The sequence below is a fragment of the Panthera leo genome, chromosome D2 (assembly GCF_018350215.1).
Source record: "Panthera leo isolate Ple1 chromosome D2, P.leo_Ple1_pat1.1, whole genome shotgun sequence".
Taxonomy (NCBI): domain Eukaryota; kingdom Metazoa; phylum Chordata; class Mammalia; order Carnivora; family Felidae; genus Panthera; species Panthera leo.
In genome coordinates this window covers 18,403,616-18,430,685 of record NC_056689.1, presented here as the reverse complement: position 1 = coordinate 18,430,685, position 27,070 = coordinate 18,403,616, and the positions used below count along the sequence as shown (strand labels likewise).

Below are 27,070 nucleotides of genomic sequence, written 5' to 3'. Positions count from 1 at the left end.
GAATATTACTCAGCCATAAAAAAGCACGAGGGCTTGCCATTTGCTCTAATATGGATGGACTGAGTGGGTAGTAGGCTGAGTAAGTTTAAGTCAGACAAAGAAAGACAAACGGCACGTGATTTCACTTACATTTGGAGCATAAAAAACAAAACAAATGGACAAACAAAATATTTTAGACTCTTAAATACAGAGAACTGGAGATTATCAGAGGAAAGGTGGGAGAGAGTATTAAGAGACAGATACAGGGGTGCCTGGGTGGCACAGTCGGTCTTCGGCTCAGGTCATGATCTCGTAGTTCGTGAGTTCGAGCCCCGTGTCGGGCTCTGTGCTGACGGCTCAGAGCCTGGAGCCTGCTTCAGATTCTGTGTCCTCTCTCTCTGCCCCTTCCCCGCTCATATTCTGTCTCTGTCTGTCTCTCAAAAATGAATAAACGTTAAACAAAAAATTAAAAAAAAAAGAGAGAGAGATAGATTTAGGAGATGAACTGGAACAAGCTTCCAGTTATAAAATAAATAAGCCACAGAGATGCAGAGTACAGTCTGGGGAATACAGTCAATAATACAGTACTAAATGCTGTTTGGTGACAGATGGCGACTACATTTATCGTGGTGGGCACGGAGTAAAGGGCAGAATTGATGATTCAATATATTACACCTGGAACGAATATAACTTTGCACATCAACTAGACTTCAATCAAAAATATTTGTTTAGACTTAAAAAAGAGCAAAGAGCAGACTCAGTGCCAACGGTTATTTGGCTGGCAGAGCGCTAGGAGAAAGGGGAGGCGTTCATGGAAGGAACATTTCCCACAATGGCTCTCTTCCTTCCTCGAGGCCTCCTGACATCCTGTTCTGGAGAAGACCTTAGCGGACAACCTTCTGACAACCTTTGTGAAACTATAAATACCCAAACACTGCCTGCATCACTCCCCCTTCCTTCTTCTCCTAGCACTTGCCATCTTCTGGCATTCTAAATGAAAAGTGTCACTTGTTTACTGTCTACTCTCCACTAGGACCTAAAAGATTTTTGTCTGTTTCGTTCACTGCTATCCCCCCACCGCCTAGGGGACAGAGACACAGGAGAAGTTCAATAAACATCTGCTGGATGAATAAACAAATAAACTGAACTGGGGCAAAGAAGGCACAAAAGTCTATCACGCCGAAGCGCCTCAGTGAGCCTAACTAGGAACGGAATATCTGGCGCCTCGGAAAGTCCACATGGAAATGATTCCTTGCACAGAGCCAGAAAGTTCCTGTGTCTGGCTTCCTACCACACAACCACAGTTTAACTGAATAATGTGAACCTGGTCAAGGGCCGTTTCATTTTGATGCAAGACCTGGGGTCTTGTTTCAAAATGCCACGCTCCTGACGACAAGAGCCCAGAGGGACTGAAAGCCCACCAGGCACAGAGAACGTTTACTCGGGATTCCGCCCAGCACAACCTCAGGGAGCTGGTGGGCTCCAGAGAGAGGCGTCCTGAGGAACGAGGGATTAACCCGAGAGGCCTTTCTGTTTCATCTGTCATCAGTAGCTAGCTAGTCTCTCCAGTCTGCTCTTTCGCTCTGGCAAACGCCTCCACGGGTGCAATGCATGTGAAGTGCCAGACGGGTCCATTTCCCCCTCCCTCCTCCCGTCTTTTCATTCAAATGGATGATTCCAAATCAGGATCTGGAGTTCGTGAATGAAATGCCCCATGATTTAGATTCTGAACCCGAGTTCTGACACAGTCATAATAATGATTACGAAGAGGAAAGAATTTAGTTGAATCCAAACTCATTCCAGGATATCCCCTTTTTCCTTTTAATTAAAAAAAAAAAAAAAAGATTATCAGCCTGTTTTATTGCCATTTATGTCCTTCTCCTACAATGCAGGACACAAAAGTAAAATAAAATAGACAAAAGTAAATGAACGTAGACAAAAGTAAAATAAAAGATTTTTTCAGCTTTCAGTTAGATGGATTCTTTTTAATGGACGTCTTCCCTACATACCACTGTCTTTGACATTAGTGAATAATTTAGATTTGAACCAGAACTATCATTCCAGATTCCTCCCTAAACCCAACATGCCAAGGACACTGCAACCCTTCTGAAATTCTTCAACTGCTTTCCATGGTTAAGCCTCTTGCCTGATGGGACCCAGCAACTGTTATGCATCTCTTGACAGATTTCTTCAGGTATCTTCCTATTATCCTCGTTCTACTGAACCACGGCATCCAAAAAGTGCAAGAAATATTCTTCAAAGGGAGGAGGGAAGAAATCCTAAAATGCAGAGTTTACTCATGAAAGCACAGAGGTTTTGGGGTGGGTGGAAGAAGCTGTACAGCATGACCCCCAGCTGCTGGACATAGAACCAATCTTTTAGTGACGCATCTGACCATCAGGCCGGTACAGCTATCCCCAGTGTCGTTCCAGGACTAAAGACGAAGCACAAAAACGAGCCCCCACCACGATCTGAAGCCTCTGATAGGCATTATCTCCTTGAATCTTCCCAGCGCCCCTCTTACCCTCATTATTTTAGAGGCAACTCCAGCAAAGAGGTGAGGGCGCTTGCCCAAGGTCACCCAGTTCATATAGTACAGAACCCTGTTCTGACACAAAGCCTTCCTCTTCTTCCTACATTCCAAGCAGAGAAATCGGCATGAGCCTGGGGTTGGGGCAGGCCAGGAAGCACCAGAAGGGCTGCAGGACAGAGCTGGAATAGGGACCTCGTGACACAAAAGCAGCCCTGAGAAATAAAGTGGAGAGGTGGGGGGCTCCAGATTATGAAGTGAAACAGGGAATTTGCAGTATGGCAGGCTGTCAGAGGGCTTTAGGCTGGCGAGTGCTACAGGCAGCTTTGCATTTTAAATGTCCCGCTCTGGCTGCAGAGTGAAAGGAGAGAACTGGAGGCCAGCATGACCGCAGACGGAGACTGCTTAGGGCGTGGTGTTCCAGGGTTTCAGGCAAGGGGGACTGGGGGAACTAGGGTGGGGACAGAGGGGACAAGGAAGGTGACAAGGACTGGAGATGTTTTTAGGAACGAGGCTCCAGAGGACCCGAGAATTGACCGGATTTGGGAAGCGTGTTAGGCGGGTAGGTTCTAAACTGAGACCTAGCTCTGCCATCTAGCTGTTGGACCTTCAGTGAGTCACTCAACCTCTCTGTGCCTCAGTTTCTTCATCTGTAAAATGGCAATAAAAATAATACCTCTTTCATAGAGATACCACAAGGAGAAAATTCAGTACATACATGTAAAGCATCTGGTACGGTGCCCGATATCTAGCAAACAATACATAGTAGATATCACTTCCGTTGTCCTCATCACAAGGAGTCAAGAATGTCTCTGGCTTTGGCAAAGGGGTTCACACAGCAGCCCACTCTCTGAGAGAAGTGGCAGCAGAAAAGGCAGTTTGGGGGAGGAAGGCAACTTTGGATTTTGGCCATGTTGAGTTTTCAGGCATCTGGGAGACATTTCCGTGGATGCAAGGTGGGTACCATGGGGAACAAAGGAGTAGAAGATACTCCAGGTTCGAGGGTGAGGTGAAGAAGCCTGGCATCTAAACTGGATAGGGAAGGAAGTGAAGACGCGAGGGGCTGGCAGACTAGCAGGAAGCAGAGCATTTAGGAAACTTCTTAGGTTCATGCAGAACAAAGACCTTCCAGACTGTCAGCACGCGCTGAAGACTGAGGCATCTGGGTCATATTTGCAATGGGGGGGAGGGGGGGCTGCCTTTGCCTCCAGTACTCTCTGCTCAGTGGACATGACGGCCACCTATGTAATTTTATTATTTTTTTTGTTTATTTATTTTTGAGAGAGAGAGACAGAGAGACAGAGAGACAGAGACAGAGCACCAGTGGGGGAGGGGCAGAGAGAGAGGGAGACCCAGAATCCGAAGCAGGTGCTCCAGGCTCCGAGCTGTCAGCACAAAGCCCGACGTGGGGCTCGAACTCGTGGACCGCGAGATCACGACCTGAGCTGAAGTCGGACGCTTAACCGACTGAGCCACCTATGTCATTTTAAATCTTCTAATCGCTACATTAAAAGAGTAAAAGGGAGTGGGTAAGATTAATTTTAACAACACACTTGATCCAATATATCCAAGTTATTCAACAACACGTAATCTACATAAAAATAATAGCGAACCCTACAATGATATTTCACTTTTTTTTTTTCTTCATACCAAGTTCTTTTAAAATCTGGTATGCACTTTCCACTTAAATCAATGCTAACACGTTTCATAGCACAGCTACAGAACGTTAAGGCGTTCTCTGATATATGGTGTCTCCAGAGCAAACAAACATCCCCCGCTTTCTGGAGCAATCCTCATTTCAAAGGTACAGCCTCATGTGCCAGTTAGTACTGTCCTTGTCAGAGCCTCTGTCCTGACTGGGGACTTCAGGGAATAGTCGCTCTCAGCACGGCTCATCCGCTCCTTGTTTACCGTATTCACTGGCTTTATCACTTCGTTGTTTTTGGTCACTTCATAAAATATAACTTATACATTCAGCAAAAGCTCCCGGTGGGCATGGGGTTCTCAGAATGGCCCTAATCTCAAAGCACACAGCCCTTATCAGTATTTTAAGTGAGAGGCACCCTCCCAGGTCCTCCACAGAGGCCTCAACTGAACGGTGTGGGTGGAGGGGTGTGGTGTATCTTGCACAGTGTAACCGGGAACCTGCCTGGCAAGGTGTCTCTGTGTGCACCTCCAGGTTGGCACTGTGGTCACGACCCCACAGGACCCCAACGGCCCACACACCTCACGGCTGAGATCAGCTCACGCAGTGCTCCCTGCCCCTAACTCAATGGGATGGTCAGAGCCCTCCACCGCCCCCCTCTATCTGCCAGGCGCAGCAAGGGGCTCTGACAAATGACTTCTTATCCCAGCAGTCCACTGGGGGCTCCTCAGTGAGCTCCTGTATCTCTGAAGACTCCTTCTGGCCAAGGGGATAAGAGGAAGAGTTATCAGTGAGACCGGAGAGCACCGCTGTGGGCCACAGCTGTAGGAAGATGGGCTGCGGGTTCCTCTAGCAAGTGGGTAGCAGGGGAGGGGGCACAGGGGCGGGTGAGGGGCTGCAGTGCCTCTAGAAGACCTGGGGGGGTGGGGAGAGGTGGGTGACGCTATGACCGCTCTCTGCACACACACATCTGGAAACAGTTCAAATGGCAGACCCTGATGTTACAGTTTCTGACACAAATTACTTAAGATCCAACTTTCCCGGTCACGCACTTCAGGTGGCATACTCAGCAAATTGCTGAAGACAGAGGAAAATGTCGTTAATCAGATGTACGGCTGAATTGTTAAAAAAGGACGTTTGCGTTTGTTTTCCTAAAAACCAGCATGTTAACATTGGAATTCCTTCTCTGCAGCTCGGGTTTTTTTTTTTGGTCTCTTGATTATAACACACACATGCGCGCGCACACACGCACACAGCTCCTTATCTGTAGCATTTCTTTTTTTAAAAAATTTTTTTTTCAACGTTTATTTATTTTTGGGACAGAAAGAGACAGAGCATGAACGGGGGAGGGACAGAGAGAGAGGGAGACACAGAATCGGAAACAGGCTCCAGGCTCTGAGCCATCAGCCCAGAGCCTGACGCGGGGCTCGAACTCACGGACCGTGAGATCGTGACCTGGCTGAAGTCGGACGCTTAACCGACTGCGCCACCCAGGCGCCCCATTATCTGTAGCATTTCGAAGAGCTGTGCCAACATCTGAGGCTGCCCTTATGATGATAAGTTACAAATTAATGACGACAGGACACCCCACTTCCTTTTAATCCCACAAATGCCAACATCCAGATTGGCTTCAATATATCATACACAATGACTTTTAAGGAAACCGTATGTCCTAGTAAGGGTTTTTCATCAGATTTCCTCATAAGGTACAACACGTGCTGATTGTCCGTTTAGAAGAATTAGTGAACCAACCTCAGCCTTTCTCGGATTAAATGTTCACAATTATTCAGCGGGGCAGATCAAACCAGCTCTTCTTATAATAAAAGGCGGTGCAGCCCTTGCTTTACTTCTCCACATACCAGCGTGGTGGGACATGTGGGAACAGAGTAAGAAGGTACAGGGATGATGGGCACGCGAGATGCGGGGTGAGGCTACCCATGGTGCCGAGCCCACGTGGGCACCAGCAAAGCCTGGCACCTAAAAAACCTTCTCAGCGCCTCATATCTCAGAAAGAAAACAAAACTGGGCACCCGGGTGGCTCAGCCGGTTACGTGTCCAACTCTTGGTTCCGGCGCAGGTCGTCTCACGGTTTGTGAGATCGAGCCCCACGTGGGGCTCTGTGCTGACAGCGTGGAGCCTGCTGGGGCTTCTCTCTCTCCCTCGCTCTCTGCCCTTCCCCCACTCACTCGCACGCTCTCTCTCTCTCTCTCTCTTAATAAATAAATAAACTTTAAAAAACCCTGGTTTTCCTGGCACTTACTTTGAGTTGCATATGGGAATGGCAGACACACCCTGTAGGGTTCAGGGTCTCTACATTTGGGCCTCAATCTGGGCCTGGTTGTACCATTATTTATTCTTCCACCTCAGGCACTCGGAGCCCCTGCTCTAGGCAGCACACATGCTAAGAACTAGACAGAATTAGACCCAGCGCCATTCTCAAGCAGCTCACAGTCCAGTGGGATCTTCCAGTCTCAAAATGTTCTTTTTTTAAAAAAAAATTTTTTTTTTAACGTTTATTTATTTTTGAGACAGAGAGAGACAGAGCATGAACAGGGGAGGGTCAGAGAGAGAGGGAGACACAGAATCTGAAACAGGCTCCAGGCTCTGAGCTGTCAGCACAGAGCCCGACGCGGGGCTCGAACTCACAGACTGTGAGATCATGACCTGAGCCGAAGTCGGACGCTTAACCGACCAAGCCACCCAGGCGCCCCTCAAAATGTTCTTTTAATAGAGTAAAAGATCTTTATTTCCATCAAAATCTACATACAATCAACTGAGCCATGACATAAATTCTGTCTACCTCCGTGATACCAAGAATTCCCCTAAGCTTCAACAGTAAGAAGAGAAATATTCTCTCCCTAGCTGCCCTCCTCCGTAGCACCAACCTGCCCTACATTGCAAATGACTCTCTTGGAAAATCTTTTCTAAAGCAGTGGATTTGCGGCAAAGCGTGTGGGATTCTCACTGTTTCAAGGGCTGCATCTGACAACCTCACAGGCCTCGATCCCAAACCCTCATCACGGTTGCAGTTTTCTCTCCAGTCATATGATTATTTCATTTATGTTTCTTCCCCGCTAAGCTGAAAGCCCTAGGAGGAACAGGAACTGTGTTTCTTTCTGCTCACCCACGCAACCCCATGGCCCACCAGACACTGAGGGGGCTCAATAAATATTTATTAAAGAAATGAAGATTTAGGGAAATCTCAGAAACTTTTAAATCTTAAAAGGCCAACATTTCCCGAATTATGGTGAAAAACGAGGAGCTATAGAAAATTGTTCTGAAACATTCATTTTGGGGCGCCTGGGTGGCTCAGTCGGCTGAGTGCCTGCCTTTGGCTCAGGTCGTGATCCCTCGATTAGTGGGTTCAGCCCCAAGTCAGGCTCTGTGCAGACAGCAAGAAGCCTGCTTCAGATCTTCTGCCCCCTCTCTGTCCCTCCCCCGGCTCACGCTCTCTCTCTCAAAAAAATACACATTTCAAAACATTCACTTTTATTTCTTTAAAAAAATTACTCAATTATGATTTAGTTGGGGTTTGGTCTATAGTTTGCTCAAAGTTTCTGGAGTTTACAGATCACTGATGGTAGGCAGTGTTTGATTTTTTTTTGAAGAGCTAGTAACTTCCTGCTTACCATTGAGGGAGGCAAAAAGCACATGAGACAAATCTGAAAGGCTTAGATTGTTTTACTTCACATAGCAAAAAAAAAAAAAAAAAAAAAATGCTGTTTAATAAACTTGTCTAAGGCAAAAAATGTTTTTAAGTACTATCAGTGTATAATACAAAATAGGTATATTTTTGGCTAGAATAAATTTCACAATGAAGGGGGCGGGGGACGCGGCCCATTCTGAGAATACTGGCAAATGCCAAAGCAGAACAGACCCAAAGTTTCCAATAATGAAATACTGCTCCACTCGTATCACGTGTCAAGCTGAGAAACATAAAACACAACTCGGCCAACCTGAACGCTCGACAGTGCTACCGGGAGGTGAGCGCTCCACCCAGCCCTTCTTGGTGGAGATCTCCAGGTAAGAAGCCAGCCCGTCCCTACAGCCAGTGTTACAAGTGGCCCAGGGTCTCTCTGCAGCCCCCGCGGTGTCCCCTCTCGGCGGTCGCGGGACCACGCGCTTTGTAAGGGGTGCTGACCAGCGTTGGGAAGAGAACGGACGGAGAAAAAGCCCTACCTGCCAGCCTCCCGCGCTCCGGATACGCCAGCCCTAGAAGTTTCCGGGCATCCGAACGCCTGGCCGCCGCGGAGCGCATTCGCGAGTCGTCTCTGGGAGTCGCCGCGGCCGCAGGCAAAGCCGGCCCGCGCTGCCTGGCCTCGTCCCCGACCCGGGCGGCCACTGCTGGGCCGCCCGGGAGCCCGGCGCGCGGGAGCCGCGCAGCGCCGGGCCCGGCGAGCCCCCAGCACCTGCAGGCGCCGGGGGGCCGCGCCCACAGCCCCAGGAGCCGCGCGAGGCCTGCTCCGCCCCCGGGGCCGCGGGGACCCCCGCTCGGGTAGCCGCTAGTCCAGCGGCGCGGGCCTCGCGCGGCTCCGGCATCCCCGAGGAGCCGCGGCCTCGCGCCCCAAGGCCGCGCCGGCCAAAGGCCCGTCAACTGTGGCCGGGGCCCCGGGACACGGGCGCCCGGGGCCCACGTTCTGGCGGCCGGGCTTCGCCACACCAGCAGCCGCAGCGGCCAAGCAGGGGGGCCGTGCATGGCGCCGCGTCCGCCCCGTGCGCCTCAGCCTGCCCGGCCCGGTGCGCACAGAGGCCGAGGACCCTCCCGGCCCGGCCGAGCAGAGGGCGTGAACGCGGCGCCGCCCGCAGCCCCGCCCGTTGTCACCCGCCGTCACCCTTCTCCTCGGGCCCCCGGCCCCCGCGCACGCCCCGGGTCGCGCCCGCCCCATGCCCGTCCTAGCCGCGGCCCTCCGCCCGCACGGGTCCCCGCCCCCGAGGGCGGCGACCCGGGCGCCGCACCACACCCCCTCCCAGGAGCCCCCTCCCGCCTCGGGGGTCCTTCCCCGCAGCGCCCCCCACCGGGCTGCCGAGCGCGGGGCGCGGAGCCGGCGGCGCCAAAGACCGGGCTGAAGAAAGCGTCGGGCGCTGCTGCGCCTGCGCACTATCGTGCGGGGAGCTTTTTCGCGCTTCTCAGTCCCTTCCCGTAAAAGCCTGCGAGCCCTTTCTCACGCCGGACGACTCGGCGGAGCGCGCAGACCGGATCACACGATGACCGGTGAAGGGATGCGGAGGCCCGACAGCGAGCTGGTCTGGGCTCGGGGAGGGTCCGCGGCCCCGGCGACCCTGGCTGGGGCCGGTCCTGTCACCCTACGTCCCAGGGCCGAGAACGGACTGAGACGCAGAACGTTGCTGGAGAGGACACCGCTGCGGGTCAGCGCGGTTATGGAAGGCGTCGTGGTTGGAGGAGGTGGTTGGCGAGCCGTGAAATTGGGTAACTTTGAGGAAAGGAAGAGATCATTTCCTAACCTGAGCCGCAGTGCAAAAACACATGGTCGAGACACCCCGGCTGCTGAGAGTGCAGAAGACCAATCTAAATGCAATGTAGTATTTTAATGCACGTGCAAGGAAAGCCAGAGGAGAGGATCTTAAAACCCACCGGGACGCAAGGAGACTTAAAGGTGCAGGCATCTGTACGCTGGGGGATTAGGGATGGGACCAGCCTGATTCTCTAACATGTATGAGGCGTGGCTGAAGAAGGTGGATTGAGTTTTTGTTGACTCGTAATTTTACAAAGCCGATACGAGGGTAAGGCTAGTGAGAGACACGTGCTTCAATCGCAAAATGTATGGATTCGAGAAAAAAAACCCTAAACCCCCATAATCAAGATAAATATTTTAATGCAATATTTTTTAAAATCAAAATTAATGCAAAAAAATCCATCATGAGCAATGTATCAAAATTTCAAATGCATTTCTGCATTTGCACAATCCTGCCTCTCTCCTCCCACGTTAATCCCACCCCTAAAAACCTTATTCACAAAATTAGGCAGTTAGCAGCTGGCCTACTTTGCCAATTATTCTATTTTTGCATGAAAGTGTTATTTATCTTGATTACGGACACTTTTTAGGCCCCTTTAAGTTTCACCCCCAGGAGAGTGCCTCACTTACCTCACCCTACTTGGGGCCCGGGTAGGTAAGGAGTGTAGGACTTTTGAGAGGAAGTACTGATCATAGAAAGGTGGTGTGGAATTAAATAGTGCTTCAAATGCCCTGATGAGCAGGAAGTGAGCAGGAAGCATGCCTTCCTCTAAATTCCAACCTCTTAGACCCAGGGGAGCATGGAATCCCCACCCAAGTTAACCATGACTTAGGTTAGCCTCTCATGGGTGTCTAAATTCTAGGATGCAGGGTATAGTATAAAACACCATAGAAAAGCAAGAAAAGCCTGTGCATTAATCCTGAGACAACAAAAGTCCAAATCCTGACCAATGACAGACAGAAAGGGCTCTTGGTAGAGGTGTGGTTGAACCAAGCAGTAAAATCTGGCCTTCCATGAATAGACAGACTCTTAATAGGTTTAGTGGGTAACAGGTGTTGAATTCAAAAAGGATGTCTTTTGACGGAAACTTGAGAGCAGTGGAATTACTTCGAGAACAGTTCCACCTGTGGGTTCCTGTACCTCTCAAAGGGCGAATAGGGAGCTCATGTGGACAGCAGGACCCCTGCCCTGCCCCGCCCCATGGGCAGCACAAGAAGCAAACAAAAATCTTCCTGGTGTGAGGTCTCTGATCTGATAAGGATGGAGGTGGGGCTGTCATCTGACCTTTCTTTGTACATTTCTTTTTCTCTTAATTCGAGCTTGCAGGTTATCCAGTCAAGGACCGGAGTGGCGAGGCAACGGCTGAAAGATGAGCCTACAGTTCCCTCAAGCATGAACCAGGAAGGGGTGCAATCTACATGGGGCAGAAGTGTTTTGTAAATTCCTCTGAAGTCCAGATTGAAGTTTTTGGTAACTCTTCTGCATTGTGTGCTTAGAGTGAAGGCTGAGGCTGTAACTGTCTCAGCAATATGACTCAGGCAGGCTGAATGCAGTGTAAGCAGAAGGTTTCGGCATCTTTCGCTTTTACGTTCTCTCTCACCCCCTCCCCAAAGACTCTAGAGGAAGGTTGTTATGGGTTGAATTGTGTTCCTCCAAAAAAGATATGTTGAAATCCTAACTCCTGGTATCTCAGAATGTGACCTTATTTGGAAACAGAGTGGTCGCAGATATAGTAAATTAAAGTAAGATGAAGCCATATTGGAGTAGGAGTAGGGTATCAATTTTTAAAAAATATTTATTTTTGAGAGAGAGAGAGAGAGAGTGCACGAGCAGGGGAGGGGCAGAGAGAGAGGGAGACACAGAATCCGAAGCAGCTCCAGACTCTGAGCTGTCAGCCCAGAGCCGACACGGGGCTTGAACTCATCAACCCTGAGATCGTGACCTGAGCTGAAACCCAAGAGTTGGACGCTTAACCAACTCAGCCACCCAGGTGTCCCTATCTGATGTATAATAGAAGACATGAAAACTAAAATGACAAGCAGATACCATGATTCTCCTCAATCATTTGAATAAAGATCAAAAAGTTTTACTGCATTGCCTTGATGAGGGTGAGGTGTCCACATGTTGGTGAAAAATGTCAATTGCTGCACGAAAGCACTTGCTATATCTATTAACAATGTAAATACATATATCCTTTGATCGCACAATGTCACTTCCAGGATTTTTAAAAATAGACTATTTTTCAGAGCAGTTTTAGGTTCACAACAAAATTGAAAGGAAGATACGGAATTTCCCACCTGCCCCGTGCCTTGACACAAGCACAGCCTCCCCCCCACCCCCCCACTAACAACACCCTCACCCGAGTCCACTGATGGATGTCCATAGTTAACATTAGGGTTCACTCTTGGTGTTGTACATTTGGATGAATGTATATGGACACGTATCCACCATTACAACATCATACAGAATTGTTTCACTGCCTAAAAATCCTCTGCTTTGCCTATCCATCCCTCCTTCCCCCCTCGCCCCAGGAACCACTGATCTTTTTTACTGTCTTCATAGTTTTGCCTTTTTCCAGAATGTCCTATGTACAGTATGTAGCCTTTCAGATTGGCTCCTTTCAGTTAGTAATGGCCTTTGAGTTTCTTCCATGTCATTCCATGGCTTGATAGCTTATTTCTTTCCAGCCCTGAATAATAATCCCTCGTCTGTACTGAAGTTTATCCAGTTACCTACAGAAGGAAGTCTTGGTTCCTTCCAAGTTTTGGCAATTATGAAGAAAGATGCTATAAACATCCACATGCAGGTTTTTATACGAACAAAAGTTTTTACCTCTTCTTGGTAAACACAAAGGAGAGAGATCGCTGGATTGTACGTTCGGTGTTGTAAGAAACTGCCAAACTGTCTTCCAAAGTGGCTGCATTGTTTCACATCCCCACCAGCAATGAATGAGAGCTTCTGTTCCTCCACATCCTTGCCAGAATTTGGTGTTATCACTGTTTGGGATTTTAGCCATTCCAATGGGTGTGTCACTTCTAGGAATTTAAATTCTATATACATTCTCACATGTATGGAATGATAAATTTATACAAAGATTCATTGCAGTATTGTTTATAATAGAAAAAGACTGGAAAAGTAATTTAAAGAAGGGGGGGGCGCCTGGGTGGCTCAATGGGTTAAGCTTCCGACTTCAACTCAGGTCGTGATCTTATAGCTCATGGGTTCAAGCCCCACATCGGGCTCTGTGTTGACAGCTCAGAGCCTGGAGCCTGCTTCAGATTCTGTGTCTCCCTCTCTCTCTTTCCCTCTCCCCTATTTTCTCCCTCTCTCTCTCTCAAAAAAATAAACATTAAAAAAATTTTTTTTAAAAAGCCTGGAAACTATAGTCTAGCATTAGGCATCAGTTAAATAAATTGGGGTACATTCAGGCAGTGGAAGGCCATGCAATCTTTAGAAAGGATGAGGCAACTCTACACGTGCCAATTTGGAACCATACCGTAAGACATACAATGAAAAAAACAAGGTGCAGAGCTGCATGTATAGTATGCTCTATTTGAGTAAAAAATAAAAATATATATACTCACACACACACTCATATATTAACAGAGTATCTTTGCAAGGATACACAAGGAACAGTGGTTTTCTCTATGGAGAAGTGAATGGCCAGGGTATTAGGGTATGTGTCTTTTTGGATTTTCCAATGTCTATTAAAAAATATGCCACCTGGGTGGCTCAGTCGCATAAGCATCCAGCTTTGGCTCAGGTCATGATCTCACGGTCTGTGGGTTTGAGTCCTGAATCAGGCACTGTGCTGACAGGTCAGAGCCTGGAGCCAGCTTTGTATTCTGTGTCTCCTCTCTCTCTGCCCCTCCCCTGCTGACGCTCTCTCTCTCTCAAAAAAAAAAAAAACAACAAAAAAAAACATTCAAAGCTTTTTTAAAAATATGCTAAAAGTATTTATTAAAAAATTAAGAAAACAATAAAAGATAGCCTCCTATGTAGAAAAAAGAGGAAAAATTTAAAATTTATTTTTCTTATCTTTACAAACTCTTGTGTTGAGGGCTATTTATTTTTATTTTTTATTTTTGCTTAGTTTTACAAATACTTGTGTCGAGGGCTTCTTTCAAATTTTTCAAGAATAAATGGTTCCCCTGGTATATAAACTATTCCGAAGCATAAGAAAAAGATAGACTTCTTAATCCATTTTATGAAATTCATTAGCCTTAATATTTACATCTAACAAAGATCACCACCAAAAGCAAAACACAGGAAAATATCAACATATAAATCCTTAATAAAACCACAGCAAATCATATCCAACAGAATATTAAAAGACTTAGAAAAAACACATTATTACTAAACTAACATGATAAGAATAGAACTGCCACGTTGCACAATCAGTGCCCTGAGAAAAAGCATCTCGATCAAGCCATTAGGTAACATCATACTTACTAGTGAACCAACAGAGACCATCTTATCTAAACCAGAAATAAAGCATAGATGCCAGTTATCACCGCTCTTGTGAAACGTGGTGCTGGAGGTCCTACCCAATGCAAGAGACAAAAATAAGCGAGGTGTAGTTACGGACAAGAAAAAGACGAAATTGTCATTACAGGCAAATTATATCCTTCTTTACTTAAAAAAACCAAAGAGAGTCAACTGAAAATATAATGAAGCGATAAGAGAATTCTACCAGACCGTTGAACCCAACATTGGCAAAAAATAGGTTTTCCTGGGTATGAAGGTAGAGAATTCACTACCAAAAAATGGCATTCATAATTGCAATAAAAAGGTACAACACCTAAGAAATTAAAAAGAATGTACAAGACAAATGTGAAGACAATAATAAAGCTGTGCTTAGGTAGAAATAAGACTTAAATAAAAAGAAGAAATGCAATATTTTCCTGGATATGTAGACTGAATACTACTCGATATGTACCAGGTTCTATGTTAAGCAATTTATACACATAATCGCACTACATTTTTAGGGGGTGGGTCTTTTTTTTTTTTTTTTTTTTAATGTTTGCTTATTTAGTTTAAGGGAAAGGGGATGAGAGAGAGGAAGAGCGAATCCCAAGCAGGCTCCCTGCAATGCAGAGCCCAACACGGGGCTCGAGCTCATGATCCATGAGATCCTGACCTGAGCCGAAATCAGGAATTGGATGCTTAACCGACTGAGCCACCCAGGCATCCCTTGTTTTGTTTTCTTTTGTTTTTAAACAAATGAAGAAGCTCTGGCCCCCAGAGGCGAGGCATTTTGCCCCAAATCACACAAATAGTAGATGGCAGAGCAGGATTTGAATTCTGGCAATCAGTTTCCAAAGCACATGCCTAGCAGCCAAGTTGGTTTTCTCACGTTAATTTATAGATCTAACATAATTCCAACTAAACCCATGAAAAGCAATTTCTAAACTTGCTGAAGTGAATCTAGGATATAAAAAAAATAAAGTAGCCAGGGGAAATGTCTGGTAATTGAAGCCGATTAAATATGAAGCTTCTCATACCTGCTCCCCAAAACTCTATGGAGTAACAAAAAGAACAAATAAAGACACACAAATCTCTTACCTATAATGTAATTACAGACCTCATATTGCCATTACATAGAAAAATCAACACCAGTTTCTACCAGAGCTATCTGTCCAGGTCTGTCACAAGGCTTTGAACATACCTGGGGCAGGAGGACTCCTAAAAAACTGTGAAAACAAGAGAAGAGGGTGATGTAAGGGTCTCAAATTGGCCTAAGGTCATGAGAGCGAAGGAGAATTTAAAGCTGAAAATATGGAGCAGGGCAGCGGGGTGGGGAGAAAGTTCTTGTGGGCCAAACCACTGACCAAAAGAAAAGAACTAAAAAATGAGCCAGATTCTGGGGCACCTGGGTGGTTCAGTTGGTTAAGCGTCTGACTTCAGTTCAGGTCGTTGTCTCACATTTCGTTGAGTTCAAGCCCTGTGTTGGGCTCTCTACTGTCAGCACAGAGCCCACTTTTGATCCTCTTCCCCGTCCCCCATCTCTGCCCCTCCCTGGAGCTGTCTTAAATATTTATTATTTATTTATTTTTAAGTATTTTTTAATGTTTATTTATTTTTGAGAGAGCGCGCCAGTGGGGGAAGGACAGAGAGAGAGAGGGAGACACAGAATCTGAAGTAGGCTCTAGACTCTGAGCTGTCAGCACAGAGCCTGACGCGGGGCTCGAACTCATGAACCACAAGATCATGACCTGAGCTGCACTCAGATGCTTCACTGACTGAGCCACCCAGGCGGCTCTCAAAAATAAATATTAAAAAATAAATTTTATGAAGGGGACGCCTGGGTGGCTCAGTCGGTTAAGCGTCCAATTCTTGGTTTTGGCTCAGGTCACGAACTCATGGTTCATGAGTTTGAGCCCCACATCAGGCTCCCCACTGACAGCACAGATCCTGCTTGGGATTCTCTCTCTTCCTCTGTCTGCGCCTCCCCTTTTCATCCTGTCTCTTAAAATAAATAAAACTTAAAAAAATTTTTTTTAATTAAAAAAAAAAAAGAATTGACTAAATGGTTAAGTACCCAAGGAAAAATGTTTTAAATAAAAAATTTAAAGAGCAGCATTGGAAAGAAGCAGCAAAACAATAAAAGAAAAGGGAACAAATAGCTGAGAAGGTCCAAGATTCTTATAATGGAGAAGCAAATCAAAACAATAGACCAGAACTAACATTAAAACCTATAATCTAAGAACACATTCCAAAAATAAAAATAATCTGAGTCTACTGTTTAAAAAGCCCACAGCCACTGGAGAAAATGGACACTGAACAATCAATTCTCAGACATAGGATAGCAAAACGGTTAAACGTTAAAAATAAAAACATGTTTTCAAAGCTTCCAGGCAAAAGGATCCAATGACTTGTAAGGGCAAGAGAATGAGACAGCTTTCAGCCTCCAGACTCTTCAAAAGTAATATGCAAAGTAGGCAGCTATGGAGCAGCGTTGTTTTTTTGTTTTTTTTTTTTAACGTTTTTTTATTTATTTTTGAGACAGAGACAGAGCATGAACGGGGGAGGGGCAGAGAGAGAGGGAGACACAGAATCGGAAACAGGCTCCAGGCTCCGAGCCATCAGCCCAGAGCCTGACGCGGGGCTCGAACTCACGGACCGCGAGATCGTGACCTGGCTGAAGTCGGACGCTTAACCGACTGCGCCACCCAGGCGCCCCAGGAGCAGCGTTTTTAAAAGAAAGAAAGGAAACTCGAGGGAAGAAAGCATGAACTAGAGATTTTATAACCAGCCAAGCTGTCTATGTTCTCTTCGCAGGGCTATCATAATGAATTACCAGGAATTTGGTGGCTTAAAACAAATGGACATCTATTCTTTCAGAGTTCTGGAGGCCAGAAATCTGAACTCAAGGTGATGGCAGCATTGGTGTTTCTGGTGGCTCTGAGGGATAATCTGTCCCATGGCTGGCCTTGAACTGTTGGTGGCTTCTGACAAAACTGGCATCCCTTGCCTTGGGGGCTGTGTAACTCCAGTCTTTATCTTTGTCTTCACATGGCATTCCCCTAGGTTCCTCTGTGTTTTAAATTTCACCTTCTTTCCTCTATAAGGGCACCAGTCATTGGACCTCGGGCCTATGCCAAATCCAGGATAGTCTCATCCCTAGATCCTTGATTGTATCTGCAAATATACTTGAGTACCAAGAGTATAGGAAAATCATTTTGAACATGGAAAAGCTTGGGAAATATGGAACTTATGAATCTTTCTTGAGGAGTCTATGAGAGGGTGACCTTCAACTAAGAGATGATTGAGAGATTGTTAGCAAACGAGCTGATGATGAGCATGTAATAAAAATTAAATTTAAGGCCAAAACAAAGTTGGGAATGAGAATAAAATAGTAATATATAAATGTGATATGTTCTAAGTAAAAACTTAAGCAACTAAAATAGGAGGGGAAGGAAGAGAGAAAGAAAAAGCAAAACAAACTCATCGTCTAGACAACAGATGGGAACGGTGGATATGAATACAAATGGACAAATCAGAAAGTAAAAGGGGACGGGCATCAGAAAAGAGAGAATTCCATGGATGGAACTGGAGGGTATTATGCTAAGCGAAATTAGTCGGAGAAAGGCAAATATCATATGACTTCACTCATATGTGTAATTTAAGATACAAAATAGATGAACATAAATGAAGGGAAGCAAAAATCATATAAGAACAGGGAGGGTACAAAACATAAGAAACTCTTAAATACAGAGAACAGACGGAGGGTTGCTGGGGGGCTCTGGGATGGGGGAATGGGTTGATTGGATACGGGGCATGGAGGAGGGTACTGGTCGGGATGAGCACTGGGTGTTATATGCAGGGGATGAAACACTAGATTCTACTCCTGAAATCATGCTTGCATTATATGCCAACTCACTTGCATGTAAATTAAAAAATAATAATAAAATAAAAAACAAGAACATAAAGGAGAGAATTCCAAAACTAAGCATTAGTATAAAATTACAAAGTTTCCTAAATATCAAAAGAAAATTTAAGGGCACCTGGGTGGCTCAGTCAGTTAAGCATCTGACTCTTGATTTCGGCTCAGGTCATGATCTCATGTTTCAAGAGATCAAGCCTTGTGTCTGACTCTGCACTGACAGCTTGGAGCCTGATTGAGTCTCTCTCTCTCTCTCTCTCTCTCTCTCTCTCTCTGCCCCTCCCCTGCTCTCTCTCTTTCAAAATAAATAAACAAGCATGAAAACATTTTAAGTAAAAAAAGAAAATTAAAAAATAAAACAGCGGGGGTGCCTGGGTGGCTCAGTCATCAGCTTAGATCATGTCTCACGGTTTGTGGGTTCAAGCCCCACGTCGGGCTCTGTGCTGACAGCTCGGAGTCTGGAGCCTGCTTCAGATTCTGTGTCTCCCTCTCTCTCTCTGCCCCTTAGCCACTCACACTCTGTCTTTCTCTCTTTCTCAAAGATGAGTAAACATTAAAAAAATAATAAAAATAAAAATAAAACAGCAAAGAAAACACATGTAGAGAAGCATTTCAACTAATTATATGTATACAAAGCAATTTTAACGCAAGATGGATAAATAAATGTGAATGGATAAGGTTGATCTATGAAACAGAAAGGTTTCCAATGTGTCCAATAAAGCAAGATCAACTGTAGTCTGTATATAAAAGAAAGGTGAAAAAAAAGGGGACAGAAAAATGGAAACAAACAAAAAAGCAAGTTCTGTGATCTTGATGGCAGACAAAATAGAATTCAAGCCAAAAAAAGCACTGACTGTGAAGAAGGATACATTTTCTTTTCTTTTCTTTCTTTCTTTCTCTCTCTTTCTTTCTTTCTTTCTTTCTTTCTTCTTTCTTTCTTTCTTTCTTTCTTTCTTTCTTTCTTTCTTTCTTTCTTTCTTTCTTTCTTTTTAAGTTTGTTTAATTATTTAGAGAGAACTTCGCGTTGCACAAGCAGGGGAGGGGCAGACAAAGAGGGAGAGAGAGAAAGAATCCCAAGCAGGCTGCGTGCTGCCAGCGCAGAGTCTGGTGTAGGGATCAAACTCACGAACCGTGAGATTGTGACCCGATCTCGTGACCTGACCTGAAGTCAAGAGTCAGACACCTAACCGGCTGAGCCACCCAGGTACCCCCCAACATCTTTCTTAAAGAGGAATCACGAGGGGCATTTCTGTTAAGATCAGGTACCAGAAAGCATGCCCACTACCTACGTGATTTCACTTTCTACTAGAGGTTTTAGTCAATGCAAACTCTGAAAAGAAATCTATTAGGAGAATTGGTAACAGAAGTAAAACGATCTCTATTGCAGAAGATATGATAGTATCCCTAGAAAGTCTCAGAGAATCAATGATAAAAGCTAACTGAAACAACAGAGTTTCCTTATGATAGCAAAATATAATATCCACATACAAAAATTAAAAGCCTTCAGATACGCAACAATTATATAATATAGAAAATAAGTTTAGGAATAAACATAAACATATATGTTCAAAGTTTATAGGAGGATACTTTAAAACACTTCTGAAAGATTAAAACAAATGGAAATATATCCAGTATTCTTAGGTAAAACACCTCAGTATCATAAATTCTCTGGTCAGTTTCCAAATTTAACACAATCTCGATAAAAATACCAAAAATCTTTTCCATAGAACTAAAATTCCTAGGAAAAATAAACACACACCTAGAAAAACAGGGCCAAAAAATATGAACAAGTATTGACCTTACTAATAATTAAGTGCTAATCAGAACCATGAGATTCTAATCTCTCTATTAAATTAACCAATTATATTAACCAATGTATTAAATGGATCAATATATTTAAAAATATGGTGCCCACTATTGTGGAGAATGTAAGGGACAACACACTCATACACCTGTTAGTGGTATTCTTTTTTTTTTTTTTAATTTTTTTAAATGTTTGTTTATTTTTGAGACAGAGACAGAGCATGAGCAGGGGAGGGGCAGAGAGAGAGGGAGACACAGAATCCGAAGCAGGCTCCAGGCTCTGAGCTGACAGCACAGAGCCCGACGTGGGGCTCGAACTCACGGACCGTGAGATCACGACCTGAGCCAAAGTTGGACTCTTAACCGACTGAGCCACCCAGGTGCCCCAGTGGTATTCTTAATTGTACAATCTTTTGGAGGACTATTTAGCAATAATGTCCCCCCCCCCCCCAAAAAAAAAAAAAGAAAAAGAAAAATGCACTTCCTTTTAGTGTTTCACTTCTAGGAAGTTAGCCTAAAGAAAACACTAGGGATGGGCAGCAAGAGATTAGAAAACAACAACAACAACAGCAACAAAAACCAGTGGTGTTCCTGCAACTAAGTAACTTTTGGAAACAGTTGTTAAAGTACAATTTCCAATAACTTATGAAGCATGACTACCTCTTACAAATATAGAATCAAAATGTGTCAAAGATCTATTAACTACATTGTTGATGAAGGAATAGCAGGATGGTAAAACTAGTTCCAGAAGTATTGAAGAACAAGGAAAAAAGTTTTTTTTTAAAAAATGTAGAATAAGATTACTATGTTAACATGGTTAATTTCCCACAAGGCAATACGTGGTATTTTTGGAGGTCATCTTTACTCTAATAAGACAAATATTGTTTGCTGTACCATCAATTGTCTTCAAGTTAATCTCCTTCAGAGTTGCAAATATCCTAATCAAAGGTGAGTAGCAAGTCAAACAAAGGCTCTTCCAGCAAGCTTGCTACCAACTTTGAGTGGGACCTTTTGCCTGTTTCCAAATTTTGGATCATTTTTCTTAGGAGCAAGTTAAACCAAAGCTAAACAGGTTTCTTTCCCACTGGATGTCTTCAGTTAATATGTTAATGTGCATATAACTGGTATGTCAAACAAGCAGTATTTTAACATGCCAAAAATTCTATCTATCTATCATCTATCTGTCCGTCCATCCATCCATCCATCCAACTGAAATGTAGTTGACACACACACCACCTTAGCCTCAGGTGTATAATGTAGTGATGCGACAAGCCTATACATTCTGCTGTGCTCACCACAAGTGCAGCGACCATCTGTCACCATACAATGCTGTCACAGTACTATTGACTGTATTCCCTATGCTGTACCTTTTATCCCTGTGACTTCTACATTCCTTAACTGGAAGCCTGTACATCCCACTCCCCTTCACTCATTTGTGCCCACCCCATTCCCTCTGGCAACCATCCGTTTGTTCTCTGTATCTATGGATCTGTTTCGATTTTGCAATAGTCTCCCACAACACTTATAAAGTCTGCTGAGAAAAAGTAAATTTCCTTGTTCCTGGAAGAAAAGTCAGCACTTTTCTCAGGTAACAGACAGCTCTAGTTTGGCACCAAATCTCCTTCCTTCTAACCTCTGGGATTATCTTTTCTACCTGACAGAGATATATCTATGTAGTAAAATGCTTCAAAGACTCTGGGCTGTAAGGAAATAATAAACAATGAAATCAGACAATGGATTCCTCTAGACGACTAACTTAATCCTCTGTGTAAACTGAATTGGGTGGCCAATTCACCCACCTTTTTCCCTTCTGTGTCACTTGGGGCCTCTGAGAAGCAGACACTGAGTACAGCAGATTATTGGGAGGTGCATGGGTTGAAATGTGTCCCTCAACCCCCAAAGAGCACAGAGGAGGAGAGATGGGAAGCACAAAGATCCCCCCTGGGTCAAAGAGATGATAAGGGGGCCACTCTCACTTCTGTCCTTTGGTTCTCTGACCCTTGCATTCTTTCTATCGGATATAACGCAGTACAGAGACCTCAGATTCAGCGCGTATGACCTGGAAGACAGCATCCTTGTTTCCATACTGACTTAGCAGCAGTGCCAGAGCAGGCCTTCTGGTGCCCTGTTGTGCCTGCTCTGGGATGGGTTTGGTGAAGTGGGCCTCCTGGTTGGATGCTCCATGGATCAGGTACTTCCTCATTCTCTGGTTGTGGTACTGACTGAGCCTCTGTGGGCAGAAAAGGCCATCCTGGCTGGAATAAGTGTTTACTCCTGTGAGGACAAACTGTGGACCCTTCCGGGATAGAAAAGGCCCAGTGCTGGAAACTTCCCAAGTGGGTGGTTGATTGCCTCAAAAATAGTGCCATATTGGGGGATCAGAGATGGTTTCAATCACTGGTAGGTTGGGCATTTAGAAGCAATGGTAGCTAGAACAGCCTTGGTAAGTGACAATCCATGCAATTGGGCCCACGTCGGGCATCCATCTCTGGCACTATGCCCCTCTGCTCTGGGGTGGCTGATTAGCCTGGTTAACGTCAACCGGCCGAGTCATTTTGTCTGCGTAGTTGAATGGCCCTTCTTCTGAGGTGGATACTTTTGCTGAGCCTAGCATGTACTTCAGAGATCTTCCCACCTTGTGTCCACTCCCTCGTGGCCGTCCACATTCCTCCATCCAAGACCTCCTCGTCGTGGGCTTCCAGGTTCCTGACACGATCATCCAGGTCATTCAACACCACCTATAAGCCCATGTGTATTTTCATCTTGTGCTTTTCTTCCTTCCACACACCACACATAAGCAGGTGCACTGCTCGATGTTCTGCCCATAGGGAAGATTTCCCCTGTCTGCTTTCAAGGTCACCCCTGAGTGTGGCTACAATGTAGCTGCCATTTTTGGCTTGAACTTACTCACTGAGGCAACCATCATAAATCACGTTTTGGGTATTTTCTCCCGTCTCACCTGATCATAGGGGACCCTCTACCTCAATGGCTATTCATGTAAATTGAGGGAGGGGTACAGGTGCAACCGTGGTGAGTGGCAGGGGTCTGGCTACTTGCTCATGTGGTTTACTTATACTCCCTTGTCCTGTTTGGGCTCGATTTGGATGTACCATTTCCATCTTATGATGGATTGTCTCTGGGCTCACCTGATCCTGTGAGTTAATGAGTCTGACAGAAGCCAGGTTATGGTAGGCAGTTCTGAACGCATGGCCACTTGGTGTCCATGGTCAAACATCTGATCTCTTCCAGAGCCCTGTAGCACATCAGGAGCTATTTTTTTTTAATGTTTTATTTATTTATTTTTAGAGAGAGAGAGAGCATGTGTGTGTGTGTGTGTGTGTGTGTGTGTGTGTGTGCGTGCAGGGGAGGGGCAGAGGGAGGAGAGAGAGAATCCAAAGCACGCTCCACACTGTCAGTGCAGAGCCCGGTTCGAATTCACGAACCATGATACCATGACCTGAAGGTGCCAGACACCCAACTGACTTGAGCCACCCAGGTGCCCCAAGAACGATTTTTTTTAAGTAGCAGATTGGACAGCCTCGTTCCAGACCCTGAGCCTGCTTTGTGACTCTCCATCTGGAGCTTGCCATCACTTTCTTACTGTATCTTCTCTACCGCTGATGCCTGCAGTAGCTTCAGGCCTGTTGGGATCACGTGGCTTAAACAGCCTCCAGCACAATAGCAATCTCTTGCTTATCCAGTGCACATTGTAGCAACACTCAGGGACAACCTGGAAAGCAGACAGGGGAAATCTTCCCTATGGGCAGAATATCGAGCAGTGCACCTGCTTAAGCTTATCCGGCACGATATCAGCATTGTACACGGTTATATGCCTAGAAAGGTCGGCTACCTTCCCATGTGTTGGGCCAGGCACATAAAGTGGTAGAAAACCATGATATAGACCTCCAATATAAAAATACGTGGTCTTAAAGCAATAAAAGAATGATTAAGGAAGACATTTTGCCCTGCCAATTTTCTGGCTTTGTTTGAGACCAAATCATCAGATCAGGTAATATATAACACAGTAAAAATAGCCTTAAGTTTTAGACAAAGTGTTGAAATTTGCCATAAAACTGGATTTTGAGGCTTTTTTTTTTTATTAAAAAAATATTTTTTTTTTTTTGAGTAGGCTTCATGCCCAGCTCAATGTGGGGCTTGAACTCACAACGTGAGACCTGAGCTGAGATCAGGAGTTGGATGCTTAACCAAACCACCCTGGATTTTGAGCATTGTTTTATTTAAAAAACTTTTTTTCTTAATATTTATTTTTGAGAGAGAGAGACAGAGACAGAGACAGAGTGTGAGTGGGAGAGGAGCAGAGAGAGAGGGCGACACAGAATCGGAAACAGGCTCCAGCTCTGAGCTGTCAGCACAGAGCCCGACGCGGGGCTCAAACCCATGAACTGTGAGATCATGACCTGAGCCGAAGTTGGACGCTTAACCGACTGAGCCACCCAGGCACCTCTTGAGCACTGTTTTAATAAATTGAACTTAAAAAAGGAAAAAATTTGATTTTTCCTTAATAGGCTAGATCTAGGGCATTAATGTGCATAGGAATTTCCTGACATGTTGGGCACACTCACCAAGAACAAAACAAAACATTAACGGGCAGGCTCAGCACACATTGTTAGTATTCAACTTAGAGGCAAACATTTCCTGTGTCTGAGCACTTATAAGAAGCCTGGCCTCTCTGTTACCTGAAAACTGGAGGTAACCAGTTGAACAAACCCAGAAGTGTAAAATCTTCACCCTACATCCAACAGTCCTGACAACTTCTAGAAGTGGGTCCTACCTACGACTGCTTAGAGGGCACGGTTGAAGTAGGGCTCAGTGTCATGAAACATTGTATATGATCTTAAAATTCCTGGGCCACACTTAACATCACCTTCTTTGAACTTGCAGAATATCGCATCAGTGGACGGGGCGCCATGCTGTGTCACCCCACCTGACCGGGGAGAAGTAATTTAGGTTATTGTCATTTGCTCATAGGCTAGATCCATGGCATTACTGTTCTCAGGAACTTCTTGAGGGGCTGTGCACACTTACGAGAAGGTGGGCAGATCTTAAGCGGCAATGCTGACGTTCAACCTACAGGCAAACATTTCAGATCAATGATGTCTGAGCACCCACCGTGAGCAAGGCCTCCCTGTTAACTGAAAAATGAAGGAGCATCTCTATCTAGTTTCTCACGGAGTTTCTGGCATCTAGCACCATGCCTGGCACACGGTATATATTCTGTAAGTGACACCTGTGCTTATTATCCTCTATTATTATTCTATTAGGCTTCTAGCCGCCCCCCCTTCCCCTCCCCACCTCCAAATGTCCCAGAGACCAAAAGAAGAACACTGCCCCCAAAGAGTCTCTGAATCCTGCTGCTACACGGGGGGGGGGGGGGGGGGGGGGTCCCACAGAAAAGAAACAGCTGGCCGAGAGAGGGAGAAGCTACTTCCTGCTCCTCAAGGGATTCACTTTTCACGTTCTTCATTATTCACAAAGAAGGTCAGAGAATGGGGGAGTGAGGGAAGATCTATGGGACCTTCAGAACGAATGTACGAACCACTGGCTGTAAGAACGATGTCATCAGAACAAGAAGCCCTGAGAGACAAGTCCAAAAATAGAGCGAAGGAGAGGGGAAATTAACTCATGGCCTGCCTCTAATTCATGTAAATATCGCTCAGCGCCCAGCAGAGGGAGACGAGGGATGCGGACAGTAAGCTGTCTGCTGCAGTTGATGGGAGACTCCCAGGTGGCCTCGTCGTGGCACGCTTTCGGACCGCAGCTCAGATGGGCACCGCGCACAGATAGAAGGCCATTTCAGGACTCCCCAGAGGCAGTCGGCAGGCCCTCTGTGTGCTCTGACTGTGGCTGGGAGGAAGCCCGAGCAGCTCTGTCCTCACTGTTCAGGACGCACAGGGCACTGTGCTGTGAGGCAGAGTGCTGAGGACGAGATGTCTTCAGAGCCCCGGCTGTGAGCCACATGTCTGATCCTGGCCCTGCTGTGTGCTCAGGTGGTGGGATCTGACTGGTCATACAGTCTCGAGTCAGAGTCAAAGTGACGGTGATAGTTTGGGAACTCTTAGCAAGTCTAGAAAAGAGACAAGGCTTGGAACCCACGTGGGAGAAGGGGTGCCTGGGTGGCTCAGTCGGTTAAGCGTCCGACTTCAGCTCAGGTCATGATCTCACGGTTTGTGAGTTCGAGCCCCGCGTCAGGCTCTGTGCTGACAGCTGGGAGCCTCGAGCCTGCTTCGGATTCTATGTCTCCCTCACTCTCTGCCCCCCCCACAACTCTGTCTCTCTCTCTCTCAAAAGCAACAAACATTAAAATAATAATAATAATAACCAATGTGGGAAAACTGGCTAACGGAGAAAGATGAGATAAGCTAAGATGGGAGAAGGTTCTCCAAAGAGTGAGCAAAATGTTGGGGGTGACAGATTCTTAGTAGCACTGAAATCTAGGGATCGGATTCTTTTGAGGGGGGGGGATTTAAAAAGAGTTTACAATTAAAGAGAAAGGTCTCTAATTATGGAAATACTAGTTTTCTGTCCTTTAAGAGGTGGGTTTGTCAATTTCTCTGTTTTCTAGGACTAGCCCTTAACAAAGACTATGATTAGGAGGTAGATTAAGTGCACAGCAGAGTATGGTGCATTTCTGGGCACTGAATTCTAGCTTGATATCACTGCAAATCACTTTACTTTATTCTTCTGAAGTAAAAGTTGCTTTTGGTATACTTACCTGTGGTTTTATTCTCATTGATAAACCTAGGGATATTAGCTGAGCCAAGAAATACATTTCCAATCAATTTTAGAGACACTTTTAGGAAGCATAAATCTTGTGTTTTGGAAATAGCAAAAGAAACTAGAACAATTCAAAATATAAAACTTGAAGCCTCGACTTGATATTTGTGACTCTGCTCCAGTGAAGATGTGAGCCTAAAAAATCCTGTAGGCAGTTGTGTTGAAGTCTTGTCAAGGGCCAAAGGAGCCATGTTTTCTCCCATGATTGTGTAGCTATCATTTGCTATGTATTCACTTACTGATTCATTTAGTAAACGTTTGAGTGCCAATTATAGGCCAGTTACATCGTATCTTTTGAAAAAAAAAAATTTTGGTAACAATTGAGATTTAATTCACCCACCATACAATGTACCCATTTAGAGTGCACAAATCAATGGTTTTTAGTGTATTCAGAGTTGTGCAATCATCATGATCGAGTTTCATCAACCCTTGTTACCTTTTGATTTTATCTTTGATT

At 45.3% G+C, this 27,070-nt stretch overlaps 1 protein-coding gene across 1 annotated transcript in view; it reads right to left on the bottom strand.

Moving 5' to 3' along the window:
• ABCB10 (ATP binding cassette subfamily B member 10) overlaps positions 1 to 8,937 on the bottom strand; it is a 34,159-nt gene extending 25,222 nt beyond the window's left edge. The window contains exon 1 of the mRNA XM_042908059.1: positions 8,334 to 8,937. Coding sequence (XP_042763993.1) covers positions 8,334 to 8,850 — 517 coding nt within the window. The 5' untranslated portion in view covers positions 8,851 to 8,937. The remainder of the gene's footprint in view (positions 1 to 8,333) is intronic.
• Between the last annotated feature and the right edge of the window lie 18,133 nt (positions 8,938 to 27,070).